This window comes from Liolophura sinensis, chromosome 5, assembly GCF_032854445.1.
Source record: "Liolophura sinensis isolate JHLJ2023 chromosome 5, CUHK_Ljap_v2, whole genome shotgun sequence".
NCBI lineage: Eukaryota > Metazoa > Mollusca > Polyplacophora > Chitonida > Chitonidae > Liolophura > Liolophura sinensis.
In genome coordinates this window covers 12,667,723-12,685,709 of record NC_088299.1, presented here as the reverse complement: position 1 = coordinate 12,685,709, position 17,987 = coordinate 12,667,723, and the positions used below count along the sequence as shown (strand labels likewise).

The 17,987-nt window shown below is 39.0% G+C and overlaps 1 protein-coding gene across 1 annotated transcript; it reads left to right on the top strand.

Annotated features, from left to right (window-relative positions):
* The first annotated feature begins 6,194 nt into the window (after positions 1-6,194).
* On the top strand, positions 6,195-17,206 carry LOC135465766 (uncharacterized). Its single transcript, XM_064743093.1, has 2 exons — positions 6,195-6,478; positions 15,644-17,206. The coding sequence occupies exons 1-2, from the start codon at positions 6,395-6,397 to the stop codon at positions 16,145-16,147; spliced, it is 588 nt and encodes a 195-aa protein (XP_064599163.1). The 5' UTR covers positions 6,195-6,394; the 3' UTR covers positions 16,148-17,206.
* The last annotated feature ends 781 nt before the right edge of the window (positions 17,207-17,987 follow it).

Genomic DNA, 17,987 nt, shown 5'->3' with positions numbered 1-17,987 from the left:
TGATTCTCACAATGACACGGAATATTTCGCAGAGATGCAATTTCCAACAGCGTTAGTTATAACTTTTAGTTCATATATTTCCTGCTGATGATGAAGAAATGCAAATGATGGCTTCCGAAGACACTCGCCAACTTGGTTGCCAGCTGTGAAGAGGAAAAGAGATAAGAAAAAGATCACAGAGTTCTTGTGAAGTCTAATTATCGGACAGTACTTGGCAACAGTGATATATGGGCAGCGTAATGGAAAAAGCACGTTCTGTTGCGGAGTTGTGTGTTGCGGATTGGCTAGTTGTGGGTCATGATAGCTAGTTGTGTTTGTGACTTCGTGACGTGACGTCGCCGCTTTACGGCAGGGTAATCCATGAATATATAACATATGTATACAAACAAATATGACGATTATCACTAAACATTTACATTATTCATCAGAATGACGCTCTCGAAGGCTATAAAGTGTTTAATAACTACAAAATTATCGAAATTCTACCTGCAAGTTTCCTTAAATAAATTAACCGTCACAGTATAATACGTAGCTAAGTGGCTTTACTGCGTAAACCTTAAAACAGTGACGTCATGGTACAAATCTACGTCACAGCACAAAATTTACGGTCACAGCACAAAATGTACGTCACAGCACAAAATCTACGTCATTGCTTGTGTTGCTGTTATTTGAAATTTTGCATTCTGCATATTTCCTATCGATAGCCCAGCTTTGCGTTGCAGGCGAACGTTTGACAAGGGGTATAGATTTGGGAAAGTTTATGTTTTATTCATGTAATACTGACGTTCGCACTGAGTACACACTGTGTACTCAGGTGTTGATGATGCTGGGATTGACGTTCACCACAGGCTGACTAGCTGCTACATACATACGGTGACTGATCTTATCTACTGGTCAATGGTTGGAAGAGCAATCGAATGTTTAGCGAAAACGCTGTAACGTGTATAGTCCATTACGCCCACACCCCAAACACTGTAACATTGTACTTTTGGAAAAAAACTATCTGAGAATCAAGCCTTGTCAATGTCTCAAAAATGGATGCGTAAATGCGTAAACCCGCCATGCTCTTCAAGGACTCCCACAGTATTTGTAGACTTTTTCTGAAAGGGCAAATTGCTGTCCACACATTTCGGCACTATGGAGTAATGTACCCATCCAGTTTGTTTTTTTCTTCGGAGCTCGGGGGAGAAGTGGGGATGTCGGTAAATTTCTAATATCAACATCGGTTATGTCATGTCATTTAATGGCACTAGGTTGCAAATCTAACTATAATTGAACATGGCTTCCAGGATAACGGTAAATAAGCCTATAGGCACGTTTAAGCGTTGCACCAAAAACGTTTTTCACAGGAAAAAGAAAACAGGTCTATTAAAACGGGGTGTCCGAAATAGGTTAAGTGAGATTGCACCGGAGGCAAAGGTGGATGTGTCTAAACACCAAATCTGTGCAGTGACTGGAAACTTTAACGAGAAAGACGGATGATCCGGGACTAGGAGGGGTGGATGCGGGGGAAATGAGGAGAGCGATGAGAGATGACTCACCCCGGGGTCCGTCTGAACCACGGAGCTTAGCTAACTGCCCTCCTCGGGCAGGCTGTTCGCTGAGCAGGGCATGACAAATAGGGTATCAGAAGGGGCCGGCGTAATTGTAGCTTTTATGTGGATCTGCTTGTTTTCGCCATTCAGTTGTGTTGGGAGATTATTCATATTTCTGTTGACCATCGTGGTTGGAGTTCAGAGAGATCGATATAGAGAATCAGAGAATTAAATGCAACTGGTAAACTATCTGATAAACAGGGGCGCATAATAACAAAAAAATGACACGATCTGGGTTTGAACCCGGGACACCTTAGGTTAGAAACTGAGAAAATCATCCTTACTTGGCCACTTAGCTACATTATATGATTTTGTTACTTATTACATATTATTATATGTAATATGACAGACTTTTGATAACTGAGATCCATTTACCCATTACTCAAAATTTTTTGAAATTTATGCGTAAAGTTCATTATGTACAGTAATATCCAAATGCTGATAGGCTGGTGTCCGTTTTATGTGACTGGGCTGTTGGTGTCAGCTGTGGTGTCTTTTGCCAGACGGATAGGTTGCGATATACGTGACGATTAAGTTCCTATATGTGAAGATATACGTCACGATATGACGATATACATGTCTGTTTGTATACGTGACATTATACATGACGATATACTTGACGTTATACGTGACTCTATGAGTGATGATATACGCGACGATACACGTAAAGGTACACGTGAAGATATGTGTGAAGACGACTGTGGCAATATGCGTGACGTTATCAGTGACGACGGTGCCATGATTTACATATCACAGAAAAAGAAATGTCCTTTGGAATTATCACTAGTTTGAATGATTTTTGAAAGAAAAACTTCATTAAGTGAAGATTTTTCCCTCCATTCTTTCACAGATAAACAGACGACTTCTCAAAATCGATTTTAAATGGTTCAAAAGCGATTAGTTTACGCTTCATTTTGACATCTACATGTATATTACAGTGCTGTGAGTTATATATCTTATGTCTAGCTCCGAGCAGTCTAACAACTAGAATTACAGATTGCCGCCGGCTATGCAGTGAGAAATAATGAAAATAAAAGGAGCCTTGACATGGGCTTAAAGACAAAGGGATGGGCATTTATGTAGATTAAACAAGAACTGTTCAATGTCTATACGCGGTGAAATCTGTTTCTAGTGCAAATAGGATAATGCAGCATGATTTATCTCTCATATGCCAAGAAACTACGATCACCCTTCCGTGCATCGTAAAACGGTCTTTCATAATACAATGTACAGGCTTGCTCGCCAAGGGCCTGGTTTCTTACAAGATATATAAGGTCTTACATCATCAGTAGGAAACAATTGTCATCAATTGAATCGGATGTTCGCCAAATAAAATGCCAGTCGTGCTGATGACAACTAAACAAAAGCAGCACAGATAACTTGCAAAACAAAGGTAGAGAAGATTGAATAATACAATGTCATCATCTTGCACACAATATGCATTATGATATTTTAAATTTATTGTAGTATCGGACGATAAAATACAATATAATGGCCTGTTATGGTTTCGCACTGCTTTTATTCCTTAGTAACAACACAAACCTTACCTTATTGAAATGAGAAATGGGAAATGTTAAATGAAGTTCAACCAAAAATGCCTTGAACTATTTGCAGAACAGTATGGAACGTTGCTATTTCGCTGTCATCCACTTGGTACATGTACACGTGCCATCCAGTTGGCTTTTAAAAAACTTCATTTCTCACAACTGCCACAATATATGACTGCAATATTGCTGTTCTAAAGCGAGTATATCGAATGTTAGCGGCATACTCATGAATTTGATTCAGTGTTTATTAGTGACTGGAAACAATGCGCCCTGGTGAAACAATTGCATTGTACAAGGTATTTGACAAACCTCTCAACATTAAGGCGCAGTCTTATCACCAAGACCTAGTCTTAAACCTACGTCCTCATTGTTCAGAGGCCCATTAGCAAAAATATTTTAGTGAACTTATCTCCGTCTTTTACGTACATTTTATTTGTGCACCAGAATTTATACCTAATATATAACAGCCGTTTGCTTTTCTTGTTTATTTTGGCCAAACACTTGAATATGCATTGGACTACATATTACACCACCTCTGCTGTTAGAATGGGGCATGGACTTATTGCCACCACAGATAATTAGTGATCAGTCTCCATCAAAATATAGCAGCATCACCGAACACTCTGAGTTGCTTATAGATCAGGATTGTCTGATCTGACGCTCTACCTGTCATGACATGCATTTATTGTGCCGTTTTGTCACTCTGTCTGACTTGTAATAAGTCCGCGTGGGCTTTAATAATGTTTTGTGTCTCTGCCTTAATTCAGGACTTTCATGTATTGCCGCTTTGTCTATCATGTAGCACGCCAATTGTACCGTTTTGTCAGTCTGTCCTCACACAACTTTAAATGCAATACCACTTTGCCGCTCTGTTCGTCTCCCGGTAGCGTCAAACGCAATAGCACTTAACTCCGTATGCAATATAATCTGCGGATGATCGTGTGTTTCCCCGGGTTTTGCCCGGTTTCATCCCACCATAATGCTGGCCGCCATCGTTTAAGTGAAATATTCTTGAATACGGCGTAAAACACAAATAAATAATGAAAATGCAATACCACTTTGCAGTTCTGTTGGCTCCGCCGTAACTTTATATGTAATCCCACTCTGTTGGTCCCACGGTAGCGTCATACCAAATAGCAGTTAGCCAGCAGTAATTTCATACGCAATACCACTGAGCCGCTCTGTTCGACCCACAGTAGCTTCATATGCAATAGCACTTAGCAGCTCTGTTCATCCAGCGATAATTTCATACGCAATACCACTGAGCCTCTATATTCGTTCCGCGGCAACTTTAACATGCAGTTCGTCATATAAACTCGTCAAATCGCACAGAGTGGAACGAAATTAGGACATGTGTATTTTATAAGCCGATGTGATTTGTCAAATGACACAGTCGCATGTTTGTAGTGTTTGTTCTCTTTTAACTTGACTATAATCCAATTCGATTGCTCGATTCGACTCTGTGAACGCGGCTTAAGCAATACATTCTATTAAAATTAAAACATTTTACCTTATAACGTTGGATTTCCTTTGCAAACCGAGAACCATCAGACAAAAAACTGACAAGCCTGAACGTTAATTCCTTGCCCAGTTATTTCGTGAATGCACGTCAATTTTGGTGACGCAGGTGCTACAGCCTGGACATTCGGGATATAGTTCATGTGATACGAAATCGCGCTTCTCAACATGAATTTAATTCAAAATGATAGGACTGACACGTGAACACGATTCTATCCCATAACCCGAAAATCACGCTTTAAAGAGTGATTTCGTCTTACATGACTGATATGGCGAATATTCCGTCTGGGATAATATGCACACGTATACAGGGCAACTAAGCAATGATCACTGCTGCCGTCTTCCATGAACAGGGGAGCATTTCCTCCGTTAAGCATATTAGATCGACTGGCCACGGCTAAATCCTGACACAAGCTCTTAAGGCGTCATTTGGGGGAACTTTCACGATAAATGGAAATGTCCCTCTTCGGCTACCCCTATATAGTGGTGTAATTTTGTTCCTGCCACGTAGAAAATTGATTGAACCAATGCTCACACTATCTTGGATTTCACTGATCGTAGTATCGAGTCGCAGCTAACCACTGTCTATATATATATATATATATATATATATATATATATATATATATATATATATATATATGCTGTGTGTTCTTTAGATTTACTTCAAGTTTACACTCTGCCATAAGCACAAATCTATGCGTCGCATAGTCGCATGTAAGTTCATTTCTGAATTTTTGGATATATTCCATGCGAGGAGAAGAGCACCACAATAAGGTTTGACAGGCATAAACAACTTATAAATTTAAGCACTGTCACTAATATTTGATATCTAATCCAAGGAGACATATATATGTTCGAAGACAAGTTGCTTTAAATGACAGTGATTTCTCGTCACATAGCAAGCAGAGCTTTACGAATAACCATTATCCCCTTTACACTCCCAGTGCCCCCTGCACCCCTCCAGCGACCTGTTTGTATAACTCCATGTAGCTACATGCACACCGACTTTCTGTTAAAGTCTGCGGCAGTAAAGTAAAAAGAAAGGATGTATTATGTTTTTCAAATCGCCCATGTGCTGATGATTCAAAATGTCACCTTCCGCTACAAGCAAATTCGTGATGACAAGGTTGAACAAAGTCCATCCGTGCAGCTGAAAGCGCTTGCAAATACCCAGGGAGGATAATAATGAGAGACTGGTTTTCAATGACACACCTATAGTCTTATTCATTATGAATGAAAAGCCTTTTTTAAAAAGTGTTGGACTAGAATGTTAAATGGAGAGGGGCAGAGTAGGATATTAATTATCTCATCCGATACACTCTTCCCTTTGTGTCTGTAAACAAACTCCTTGAAATGTAGGCGTTTCTACAGTCATTCACAAATTCGCGCAAGTGGATGGCGCTGGCAGACTGCGTGCTGTCGACGTCACATCGTCTGCCCAATAGACTGGTAGGGGATAGTGGAAGTCGTCCAAATAGGCGTATATAAAAGGAATCATTGAGGCGGGCTTGAGTCAGTTGTGTGAGTGAAGAGATCACGACGTTAACCAAAACAATCCTGTCACTTCTCGGCGCCGCTCTAATCGGAATCACAAGCCAGACTTTTTCATTCTCTCTCGTCACTGCCAGAGTCCGCATAGAAACCCGAGGTCGCCTTTCAAGAACTGTCACCGCCGTATCCCTTGATTTGCTGCAGAAGGCTTGAAACGAAGTTCTTTGGAGACTTTATAAAATGGCCTGGACTAATCTAGGTGCATATGCGGCACTGGTTTTATGTATATGTACGAGTACAGCTTTCCCAGTCTCGGAAACCAAGGTAAGAATATTATGTTCTGAAGTTTCAAACGAGAAAAAAATGACTTAGGCCTAAATAGCTTAATCTCATCTTACTACATCGTAAGCCATAATCGATTCATATTCGATCGCTGAAGGACGGTGTTTAACAGAAATCAAAAGTAATGCACACAGGAAACTGACAACTGTAATACTTTCCATTGTAAACATTTGTGTTATTTTGAAGTTCCTATGATGTGCAGCAACACTACGTAGAATTATTTACCTCCCTGTATAAATGGGGAGTTTTATGCTCAAGTCCTATTTGTTTAATCCATTTGCACACAATAACAGTAAGTGCACCAGTGTGTACAGCGAGCCCCTTTGTTAATACCAAAAAGTTGCTTGCACGGAATAACGTGTGGGTCGGACATGTATGTCCCTGATGCTTAATTAGTCTGGATTAACAGTGCAATGTTAGGTTCGCCACTGACATCTGATATATTTGATCCAATTGTTGATAGTAGTATTATTCGAACATAAACTTTGTTTCTAACACGAGTTCAGCTTCTTCACCACTTCCACCCTCTCCACCTCAGCAGGCGCAACTTATCCGGCAAAACATCACGGCCGTTTCCCTGGAATCAGCCGTGAATGTACTTAATGCTTCGTCATTCACTTAATGAGATCTGGAGTTTACAATAACAGTATATCATAGGTTTATTCTGCAAGATTAACCAGCTTTTGTTGGCAGTGTCACGACTGCGTGGGACTTGTCACTGGACTATTGAAACCACAAATCGCTGAGTGTACAGTGCACGTGAGGCAGATGATAAACTTAGCGGTGTTTATAACCGATTCTAGACCAGTAGGCCAACCATACCTCCCACTACGCCTAAGTAGATCTGTGACCAGTAAGTCACTGTCATTTTATATGGAAATACTTACATTTGCAGGTCCTAATTAATTACAGTGGTAAACGACTTGATCATGAAATCTAGTTTTGCAGACAACAGGCGCGTTGATATGCCGTCACGTTTATAGACAGTAACAAAGGCGATGGCTTAATGGGGGGCACCGAATATTATCGCCTGTGTAGGCGTGTGTTATTGTACCGGACATCATGTACGATTTTTAATACATCCGCATATGTAGAGCGCATATTTCATTTATACACTCTTTGAACCAGGGATCGAGCACATGACTATCCAATTAACGGTTCTTTCATGAAAACATGAATCGTAGATGTATATGACTTGCTTGTTAAGAAATTACCAAGCATGCACACATAGACAGTCAAGCTCCATAAGTGTACGCCTCTCATGTATCTGGTGTTGAAATACCACTAACCAAGTTTAAAATTTTCTGCAAGTTACCCAGTGGAAAAAAACACCGCATGTAATTTGTTGGCATTGTTTGTAGGGCAATTCATTAAAAAGACTGTAAACGAGTGATTCCAGTGTACATTCTATATGACTTACACATATCGCATTAATATTAAATATGAAGCTACTCATAATTTACATGATTGCAAAACAAAACAGTTACCAAAACGGTTAGTGAGACGGTATTAACGACTGGACTATTTAATCAGTTTGGATGTGGTTTTGGTTCATGACAGAAACAGCCGTTATCTATACGGTATCGTATTTCATACTCTACATAGTGCTATAGGAGAAGCCTACTTAACGCCATGTGATACAGGGCTGTATTTCTCTTGAAGAAAACTCAATGTGTTCTCTGTTATATGGTTTTCGTTCTAAGAGTATATACAGACAACCCCGTTGCATATCTCTCCTGAAGGTTTTGTTACCTGATGCTAATACTTAGGATTAAATTCTTGAGGGCTGAAAAAAAAACGATACTAAAATATTACACTGTTTGTGAAAAATGCAAACCATGTGAAAACCACAAAGACTATAAAACAAAATGCAAATTCACATTTTATTTCAGGCCTGATCTCTTGAATGTGATTAAACACAACTTGATATGTTGTTGAATGAGGTGTAAACATTCATTCATTCGTCTATCCAGTCATTCACCATTCTCATTACAGCGCACGTGACGCTCTCTACGCTGGCTTTGCGTCACTGCCACCACTAGACAAGCTTGACGTTTGGAGCCTGTGCGAAACAAGACGGCTTGTTTAGGCTTAGTTTCACCACTGGTGTTCAGGCACAGAACTACTGAATCAACATTTAGCAGTAAAATTGTTTCAGGTGTTGGTTAGAATCATGCTATGCATTACTTCTTGCCTCATCACTTTGACCCCGTAACCTCGGCGTTGTTCAAGATTTCTGTTCTAAGTTTGCTAGTGGTGACAGTCATGTGAAGCGAACGTAGAGAGCGACGCAGGCGTTGTAAAGTGTATGGCGGTTCACAAAATTATTTAAATATTAAATCGGCATCTATATAAAATAATAATAATAATAACAATAATAATAATAATAGTAATAATAATAATAGAACACCTTCTATACACGACCGTGTTAATAGCGATATCATTTGGGGAAGTTATATATATATATTGCGTCAGAATTGGAAAAGCGCATTTCAGTTCACACATGTGCGAATCCACCGTCTCTTAAAACAGGATATGTTGTTTACTTACCCTCGCGATATCCCGTCCCATTGTTTTGACACATTTGGCTATTTGCTCTGAGATCTGCCGGCCACAAAACACAACAGTTGTGTTATGTTATGATCATGGCTATATTGAAAACCGTGTGTACAGAAACTAAACGACGTGTGTTTTCGCATATAACGATGTATGCAAAATTAATAAAAGTATCACGCATTTTCCTTGATAAAAATATATGTGCATATCACGTGAATGCCTCATGTAACTTGACATGCCGTACCAATTTCTCTAATTTTTATATTTCATGTTAAATTTCACAGACAATTTCCCGTCGTTGATGATGAAATAATGCCTTTAAGGGGAAATAAAGAGATTTTCCAGCCCCCAGCCACGTTTTCTGCCTGGAATGCAAACTGATTAAGTGATGTTCTCGCAATTATTCGTTTTTATAAATAGTTAAATTTAATTGACTTTTTATAATCTAATGACATTATTTCTCTTTAAATTCAACAGTTCATAGCTCCATCGGTAATCATACACGACCCATTCATTCCTCCGAATCCATTTGTTGGTGTCAGCATATTGAACGTGTGAATTATGTATAAAGGCACAATAAATTTACGCTTACATTTATATATACCAATTATATCTTTACTTTTTTCGTCATTATGGCTGTTAAAATAACCTGGATGTTACGCCTCATGTGTGAGGAGCTCGCATTGTTATCAATATCTTCCCTTCTATTCGTCTTAGAAATATGGATCATTACTTTGTATTGTTTTACATGGAAGAGTTGCTAACAAATCACAGTCGACGTTTCCATATACCCTCCCTCAATAGTCACCTATACGTGTAGTCTTGTGTAACCTATTTGTTTTGTATTAGCTCTGCAATCAGACCTTGTTCCAGGAAATATTTCTTCATGGGTCATATCACGGGATCGTTTCCAGATCAAAAGAAGCTTTCCAAATGGCTGCATACGCAAATAACAGACTGCTAAGAAGATTGAAATCATATAGCCTTAATACCCGGTCCTTGTACATGGGGTATATGATACCAGATGTCCGTGTACATTCCCTGAATTCAGGGAACATCCTATTTACTCGCTTGAAGGGCCACCGAGAAGACCGAGGAGAAAGGCGTCCACTAGGCGTCTCGATAGTTCTCCAAAATAGAAGCAATCCGTATTAAATGACTCCCGCAATATAAATTAACTTGACAATTATTGCCGTGAAATCGCATTTATAATTCAGCCGGGAACAAGCATGTGCAAGGGTAATTAACCAGGGCCTGTAGTGATCCTTGATTACATGGATTTGTCCGTGCAATTTTCTTCGCAAAAGTTCCTAGGCAATGTAGTACTCTATAATATACTAACCGTTCAAGTCCACTTGCAAGAGATAATTTCCCCAAATGATATCGCTATTAACACGGCCGTGTGTCGGTATTTCACATTACACATCGAATAAAACAATTAGAAGATGAAAATAAAAACTGAACGATCAGGTGCGTCCTAACATACCCCACTTTATTATTTCCTACAAAAAATGGCATCAAGCTGTAAATAGTGTTCTAGTATGGACAATGACTTTCGCTGTGGTTAGTTTTTTCCTTTGTTCTGAGTATTCTACACAAACCAATTACAATTTGTCATATTATTAAATCACGCTAGTTTAAAATTAGTACACTGTGGTGACCCATACCCACTCATGCAGTTGCTATTTTCCTGCCAGCTTTTATTTATTCTGTCCGCCTGTATCACATGATGATACACATGCACATCCTGTGACAATATGTCCACCGGTTATGAGCCTTTTCACGCGCAGTGGCGACTCAGGTCAAAGCTGAATAGACCACTGTTGTCTTGCCATGCATAAGTAACACTTTACCAATTTTCCCACAAAACGTCATCGCAAAGGTTATAATGGACAGCACACAATACAGCTTACTTTATTACCTTAGGTAGGGAAGGCTCCACATACTAGATTGCATTGTAAGGTTACATCTGCATAACAAACTAGCATCTGACTCAATCAAGACTGAAATTAGACTGAAAAAAAATTCATGTGCATTCGTCGGGGAAAATCCATTTCCCATGTGTACAAATTTGAACAGAAAGCCTCCTTGAATTTCTCTTTGTTCTTTATCTGGAAATCGCTTATTACATCATCTCACCGTAGAGGTTGTCTGACAGTGGATTCAGTGATATTCTTATGGTTCGCAAAATACATCCGTGAAAACCCATTGAAAAACACGATCAGTAGTATGCAGGTAAAGTAGGCAAGTAACCGTTGTTGGCGCTAAGGTTATACATCTGCTGATCTATCGATAACCATTACTGACACTTATTGACATTATGGAGGGCTTCCAGTCGAACTGAGTCCTTTTCTCTTTGACCATGGTGCCCAGGAAAGTTTAAGCTAGTAGATCTTATCATGGTACCGAAAATGTTGCTTTTACTACGATACCGAGAACATTACGGGACGAAGAGAGCAGAGCAGCGTGTATGTGTAATAGTTAATTTCTCTTGTTAATTTGTCTTATTATTTTAACTGTTGATGTAATCAGTTAATTCGTAGCAACTTGCAACCCCACTAGCACCGTGGCTTAAACAGAATTAGATACAAATGTTGGGATGTTAATTAATCAAAGTTGTGTTTTGACAGTGCATAATTGCGAACATATCCACATAATTCTCTTGTAGCACTGCAGCTTGCGAAATTCATATAACACTTACGCTACTTTTAATACAAGGAATATGCATGTAGATTAAAAGCTGTATACGTTTATAGGTACCGTTGATCATGCTAATCCACAATGAATACAAATACCATTTTCGAATTTTTGAACGCCTGGATCTGATTCCACAAAGCCATTTTTGGCTAAAGTCAAAATTTAAAATGACTTTTTGGCATATGAAGTTGCAATTTAGACACATTTGTCTTAAGATAACATTGATGAGGCTGACAAAATTTTAACTTCTAGAGCCGAAAACTAAGCGTTTAGGTAGTATTTCTAATTTTGACAATTCAGAACTGCCTTTGTGCAATCGGAGAATGGTCCTCAGCTATAAGATCCTGTTACTTTTGGCTTAACAGTAAATCCCTTTCAATCAAATCTGCCATGTGTTGTGCCCTTGTATGATGGTTAGCTGCAAATGCGAATATAGGTCTAGTATTATTAAACTACACCGCCTAACATAATCTCTTTCACACCGTGTGCCGATGCTAAAATGTTACTTTTGACATGTAGTGTGTGTTAAATGTTGCAAGTAATAAGTGGCAATGCCAAAGTATTGTTTGTATTTGTAATTTGTTTTTCCTATACCATTTACCCATGTCCGTGCACTCTTCAGCGAGTCACTAACGGTACTCTGTAAATCTGTCTGTATCGCCCGGGGGGTTTACGTGTGATCAAATTGTTCTTGAAGGTGAACGTAATAGCAGTCCTATCAAGAACATACATATTGAAAACGTAATTGGAACCGGACATCCTGTGTGATTAAAGGGGAACATACAGTAGCGGTCGGCGTCTTATTTGATCTAATGCTTTCCCAGAGATCTAATTGTCAAGATGGAATGGCAAAGTTGATTCTGTCCGCCAAGTAGATGTCTGGCTACGCCACGCTGAGGGACCCGATGCTTAGTTTAGGAAATGCACGTTACGGTGATACCAGACACAAGACAAAAGTATGAATTGTTGTTTTGGATATTAACGTCACAGTGAGAAAAGTATAGGATTTGCACGTATATTAGAATACAATGCATGCAGAAATGAAATGAAATATGCACGAACATTACTGTGAAAATAATAAATCCATTTTGGTAAGATAAATGACGTGAGGAAATTAATCTATCGGTACGCAGTTAATGGTTAAATATTCTTCCACTGATTCTGGACTGAAAAAAATCCAGTAACATCATTTACAGACGATGTGCAAGGAATCGTTGAACTTCAATCAGCCTTTGAGCAATGCAAACATATTCAATTTGCCGCAAACGGGATAAATTTCAGATAGGTCGGAATACATTACTGTGTTTTGCTAGAGGCACTTGGCCAAAATAGTTAGTGTGTGTGATAAGCTTTTGTGTACACCAGCAACATCGCACAATATCAGCACCGAGACTTGTTTGCTCCTTGTATTTACGTATGCTTACCATACCGACAATTGGCAGCTCTTGGTAGTTGTCCAGAATCAATGAAATTTCTGTGAACTGTGTTATTGATTCAGTAGTGAGCCCAGATTACTTGTTCCTTTAATCTCATCACTTCGTCTTCAGTCTTTAATTATTGTTCCCAACCTTTCATCCATAAAGTCTGAAAAAGGACCCGGACCTTGTTAAATGCTTCGTTTCTAGATATCTGTCAACTGCCGGTGCATAAAAGCTGAGTAGAGTTCGATAGTTCTCAGCAGATAACTTTGAAGAAAAATTGCTTCTCATTAGGGACAGTTTTCTGTCAGGGTTCTTTTAGGTAGATCGCTAAAGTTCCCTGCTTATCACCTCTTATATCGAGGAAATCAAGCGTTTCTGGGGTTAAAAGAGTCTATTAAACAACTTCAACACTTTTTGATATGCAGACAAAAACTTGTGAAACTTAGCAAAGGAATTTTTTTTTCAAGTCGACTTAGTGTTCATGATAATGTCTTTTACCATTCATAAACTCTTCCAACATGGGTCAAAATGTACCGGTATGGTATTAAGCTGAAACAATTTCACACTTTGACAGAAGCCTGTGGCGCATTTTGTTCAAGGAGGCACTACTTTAATCGTAACAATTCCTTAACAGTGGTGATCAGAAACCTGCTCTGTCCGAGATGCCAGTTAAGAAGCTTAGTCGTTGAGCACAAATAGCTACGGATCTTAAAGGCAGATGGGGGACACGTTTTTTAATATTTCCCTAAGGCATGTGAAAAACACATGGAATACTGCTACTTACATCTTGAAAGAATAGATGAATTTACTCCAAAAGCCTGTTTTCTGACGTCGATGCATGTACTCTAACGTCGTATGTAACTGGTATCGATAAAGTGGACACGTATTTTTGTTAAAGGGATACAGTCCATGATATTTAGTTGAGCTTGAAGCGCGATTAAGAATGACCTTTGTACATCTGGAAGGAAAACCAATTCGCAGGGGTGGTCCATTGCTTGGATGGACAATGCCGACAAATATAGCGCACATTATTGCCGAATTGCGCATTAAGGGCAAATGAATCTAGATTTCTATCGCGCGCCTTTTATTCGAAATTGACCCTAGCTTTTGAAAGGAAGCTAACTACCTTATTGAGCGAACTTTTGCAGATGGTTTCCGGTGACCACAATAGAGCCATTTGACGAACGAGTTTTCGTGACCGGAATGAGGAGTCGCAACACTTCTCTGTATAATGCATGGCAAGCACGGATATAAAGACATAAACAGTATAACCAAGATTATACATTATGTATTTGACAGAAATAAAAGTCCGAAAATGGCACAGTTTCGATATCGGAAAACAAACTTGATCGCTTTTGGATCGATACACTTTTTGGCCAAATTACCTCATACATGCAATTTAAAAAGAATCTTTTGATGTAGAAGATTTGTCGATAGTCAATATATATATATATATATATATATATATATATATATATATATATATATATATATATATATATATACCAAAAGACAAAATAGTTAAAGAGTGCCTAAAGATCATACAATTGACAGTTAAGCCGACAGCAGGTTGTCTAGATCTGTAATGAAAAGATACGTGATCAAAGAACCCTTCATTAAACCATGAGTGGTTGGATGAAGACCAGAGTAACTGTAAGCTCCCGATGTTGTGGATGACTCTGTTCAGGTTATCCCTTAATGAGTCAACTGCTACCATATTTTCTTTTAGATGCGAAGCGTATTGTTCTCATTATAGCAAAGTTTTAAATTTTCCCCTTGAACACAATAACAGCTGGCTGTCTGATACGGTTAGAGAGTATCTTAATTTAGACACTTCCGCTGCAGAGAAAACCGAGTGGATGCAGGTCAATGGTTCAGCCCTGGTCTGACCTTAACTAGGTCATGCAGGCCGAAAAACTCGTATCGCCTGTTCTCATAACCGTCTACAATAAGGACGTCTACATCGTGAGCTGTGTTGTTGAGAAACTAAGAGAGAGACCTTCAACCGCCACATGGTGCTGTTTTCTAAATTATCCGTCTGTCCCTGGCTTGCTCTGGGTAATTTTGATGAAAAAACTGCTCGAATAAATGTGATAACAGCGTCTATCGACTTTTATGCTAGATTTCATTTTCTTCTATGAAAATAAATGTCTCCAACGGCAAGAAATGATCCGCTGATGGTAGCATTTTTTTCTTCTCCCTTCAGACCTATACCGTATTTCCACTAATTTATGTTTGTATAAATTACATCATTCATAAACACCGAGGCGATTTACGATGTGTAGTTGTCATATAAAATGCGAATTGATTTAATGCAACAGGCTTTTGCGTCGTCCAATAGCCAACATAAAAGCCTGCAGATATGGCACTGCCTAATAAGTAGAATCTCTTTAATTTATTTACTGAAGCACAAAATCTTTTTATTGTTATGTTTTAGTGAGTTATTTAGCGTTGTTTACGTTGTGTTTTTCAGAATGAACTTAAAGAAATTGTCTCAACGCTAATCGGAAGGGAACACGAGAAAGAGACACATAACAGACCAGGGGTTCCAGCGGAAGTTGAAGAGGACGGAAATACGCAAGACCGGAAGTTAAACGCCGACATTGCAGGTGACTACGAAGGATTTGACAAGGAGTCAGTCGTTAAAAGGGTTCCTTGGTACAACGCCCGAGACTATGACGGATACAAGAGGTTCGGTGGATTTGATTCGATCAATCACTATAGCAGTTTTGGGAAATTCCAAAAAAGGAAAAATGAGGAAGCGGCCGTAGATGACTCCAAAAACTTGCTAGATCGTCTGAAACGGGCTGCCTTCGATTCTATACACCATTACAGCAGCTTCGGGAAGTTCAACAAGCGGTCTGTGGACAGAGCGTACTTCAACCGCGGATATGTGGCCATGCCCTCTTGGAAACGGCGGGCATTCGACTCGATCCACCATTACTCCGACTTTGGGAAATTCAGCAAGAGGAAATGAGCTACATCTGAATGGTATACATAGAACTGCCATAGATCAAATTTATCTGGGTGTCTTTCACAACAGCTTTCACTTCACGCCATCAGAGCACGTCGACTTCAATTAGCTTCTTTAAAATTCAAGTAGAAAGGTTGTGATAAGTCAGTGACTGCGTCACCGCAAAAAGGATTCTTTTCTAGCAAGCTAAACAATGTACATGGGACAACACATGTCCAATGCTTTAAGACGATACAAACTGGGCATTATCAAATTTCAACTAAGTTTGCTCTTTCCCACCCCAAACTGTAACACTTTATACAGGATCTTCAACTTTCTGTCAACAGAGGCGTTAAATTGCTTGCATCCAGCCAAGCGGACGAAGGGTCTGCAAAATTGGACTAGGCACCGCTAAACACATTAGCATCGGGCCAAGGGGAAGTGTAAATTTTCAGATCTAAGTCTCTTCTGTATTTCCCAACAAATGCACATTTTTCAAGTTTGAACACATGTGTATCAAATACGACAAATTTTGTGTTCTGTGCTTGCTGGTCACCTCATTTTTCTAATCGTGCCTCTACTTAGTTTGCAGAGTCATTTAAGTACCTTTGTAATAGTTAAAAAGGTAACTTTTATGTAGATAGCCAATTTGTTGAGTTATGTATTTATGTAATATGCTATCATTTTATTATCAGTCTATAATCCAGCGTAAAAGCTTGCCGTAGGGTGCTAATCTATTATATTTTATGTGTATCTTACATATATATTTTAATTTCACCTTCAATCCACATTTCCATCAAATTTTCTATCAATTTTGTTTGGAAATACAGGCTAGGTGCATTGCAATTGTACATATTTGTTAGCCTTATTTATTACAATTGTATAAAACCTTACTTAATTGACCTATGTCAAAATACAAACCTTTGTCTGTCGTCCTTCCGATAACTAAATACAATTCCTCCGCGACGAAATACGATTCATGAAGACCATATTGTGTTTCATTATTTACACATTTTCTAGTTATATTTGATCTTTGCTCTAAATTATTTTAAGCGTAATAAACTGCACTCTATTTTTTATACATTCATGCTTAGCCTCGTTATTGCAGCATCGATAGTTACACTCTATGGTTACTAATGCTGAAGACGTTTCTAGGTACCCGAGGCCGTGCATTGCGTGGAAATGCGCACAAGCAAAAGTTATAGACGAATCTCGTTGCAAAGGTATGTCTAAGCAAACAAATCTCTAAGTTTCGCCATGACGTATTAGTATTCACAGTAAGAGGTGTTATATGACGCTTGTAACAGAGCTCGAGAATAAAAGCTGACATTGCTTCAGGAGTAATACATGTTACAAGGCCGATCTGCCACTAGCTATAGGGAACGCGAAGAGCTAGGCATTGTGCTACGGTAAAGACCAGAGGTTAGACATATTCCATGTGAAAGATTCGTACACTTTCGTTCTGAGTTATATGGTTAATGACGTGCTGATCGTGTACGTCCGCAGGCGAGCGTTACCCTTTAACCTCTCACTGGACTACTAAACTTTCACAAATGAAAAGTTCTGGTACCAAGGACAAACTGCAGTTGTATTCTTTTTCTCTTCCTTCTTTATCATATAGAAGAAAGCTAGAAACATCGGGCAACGCCATGGTAGAATTAACGTCAAAGGCAAATTTGCATATTGGACAGACCAGTTTATGTTGTTGGGAAATGAATTGTTAATGAATATATTAGTGTTGGTTTAAAGACTAACAAGCTTGCTCGTATGGTTTTTTTATCCGTGCATGCTAGAATAACATTAAGTTTTGGTGGAGAAATTAACGCATACAATTATGGAGACGGAAACTGTGCCTGTTTTCCGA

Excerpts from the sequence above, each read along its gene's own strand:
- LOC135465766 (XM_064743093.1), top strand. The coding sequence starts at position 6,395 with ATGGCCTGGACTAATCTAGGTGCATATGCGGCACTGGTTTTATGTATA. Across the intron at positions 6,479-15,643 it reads TCCCAGTCTCGGAAACCAAG|AATGAACTTAAAGAAATTGT; the intron begins GTAAGAATATTA and ends TGTGTTTTTCAG.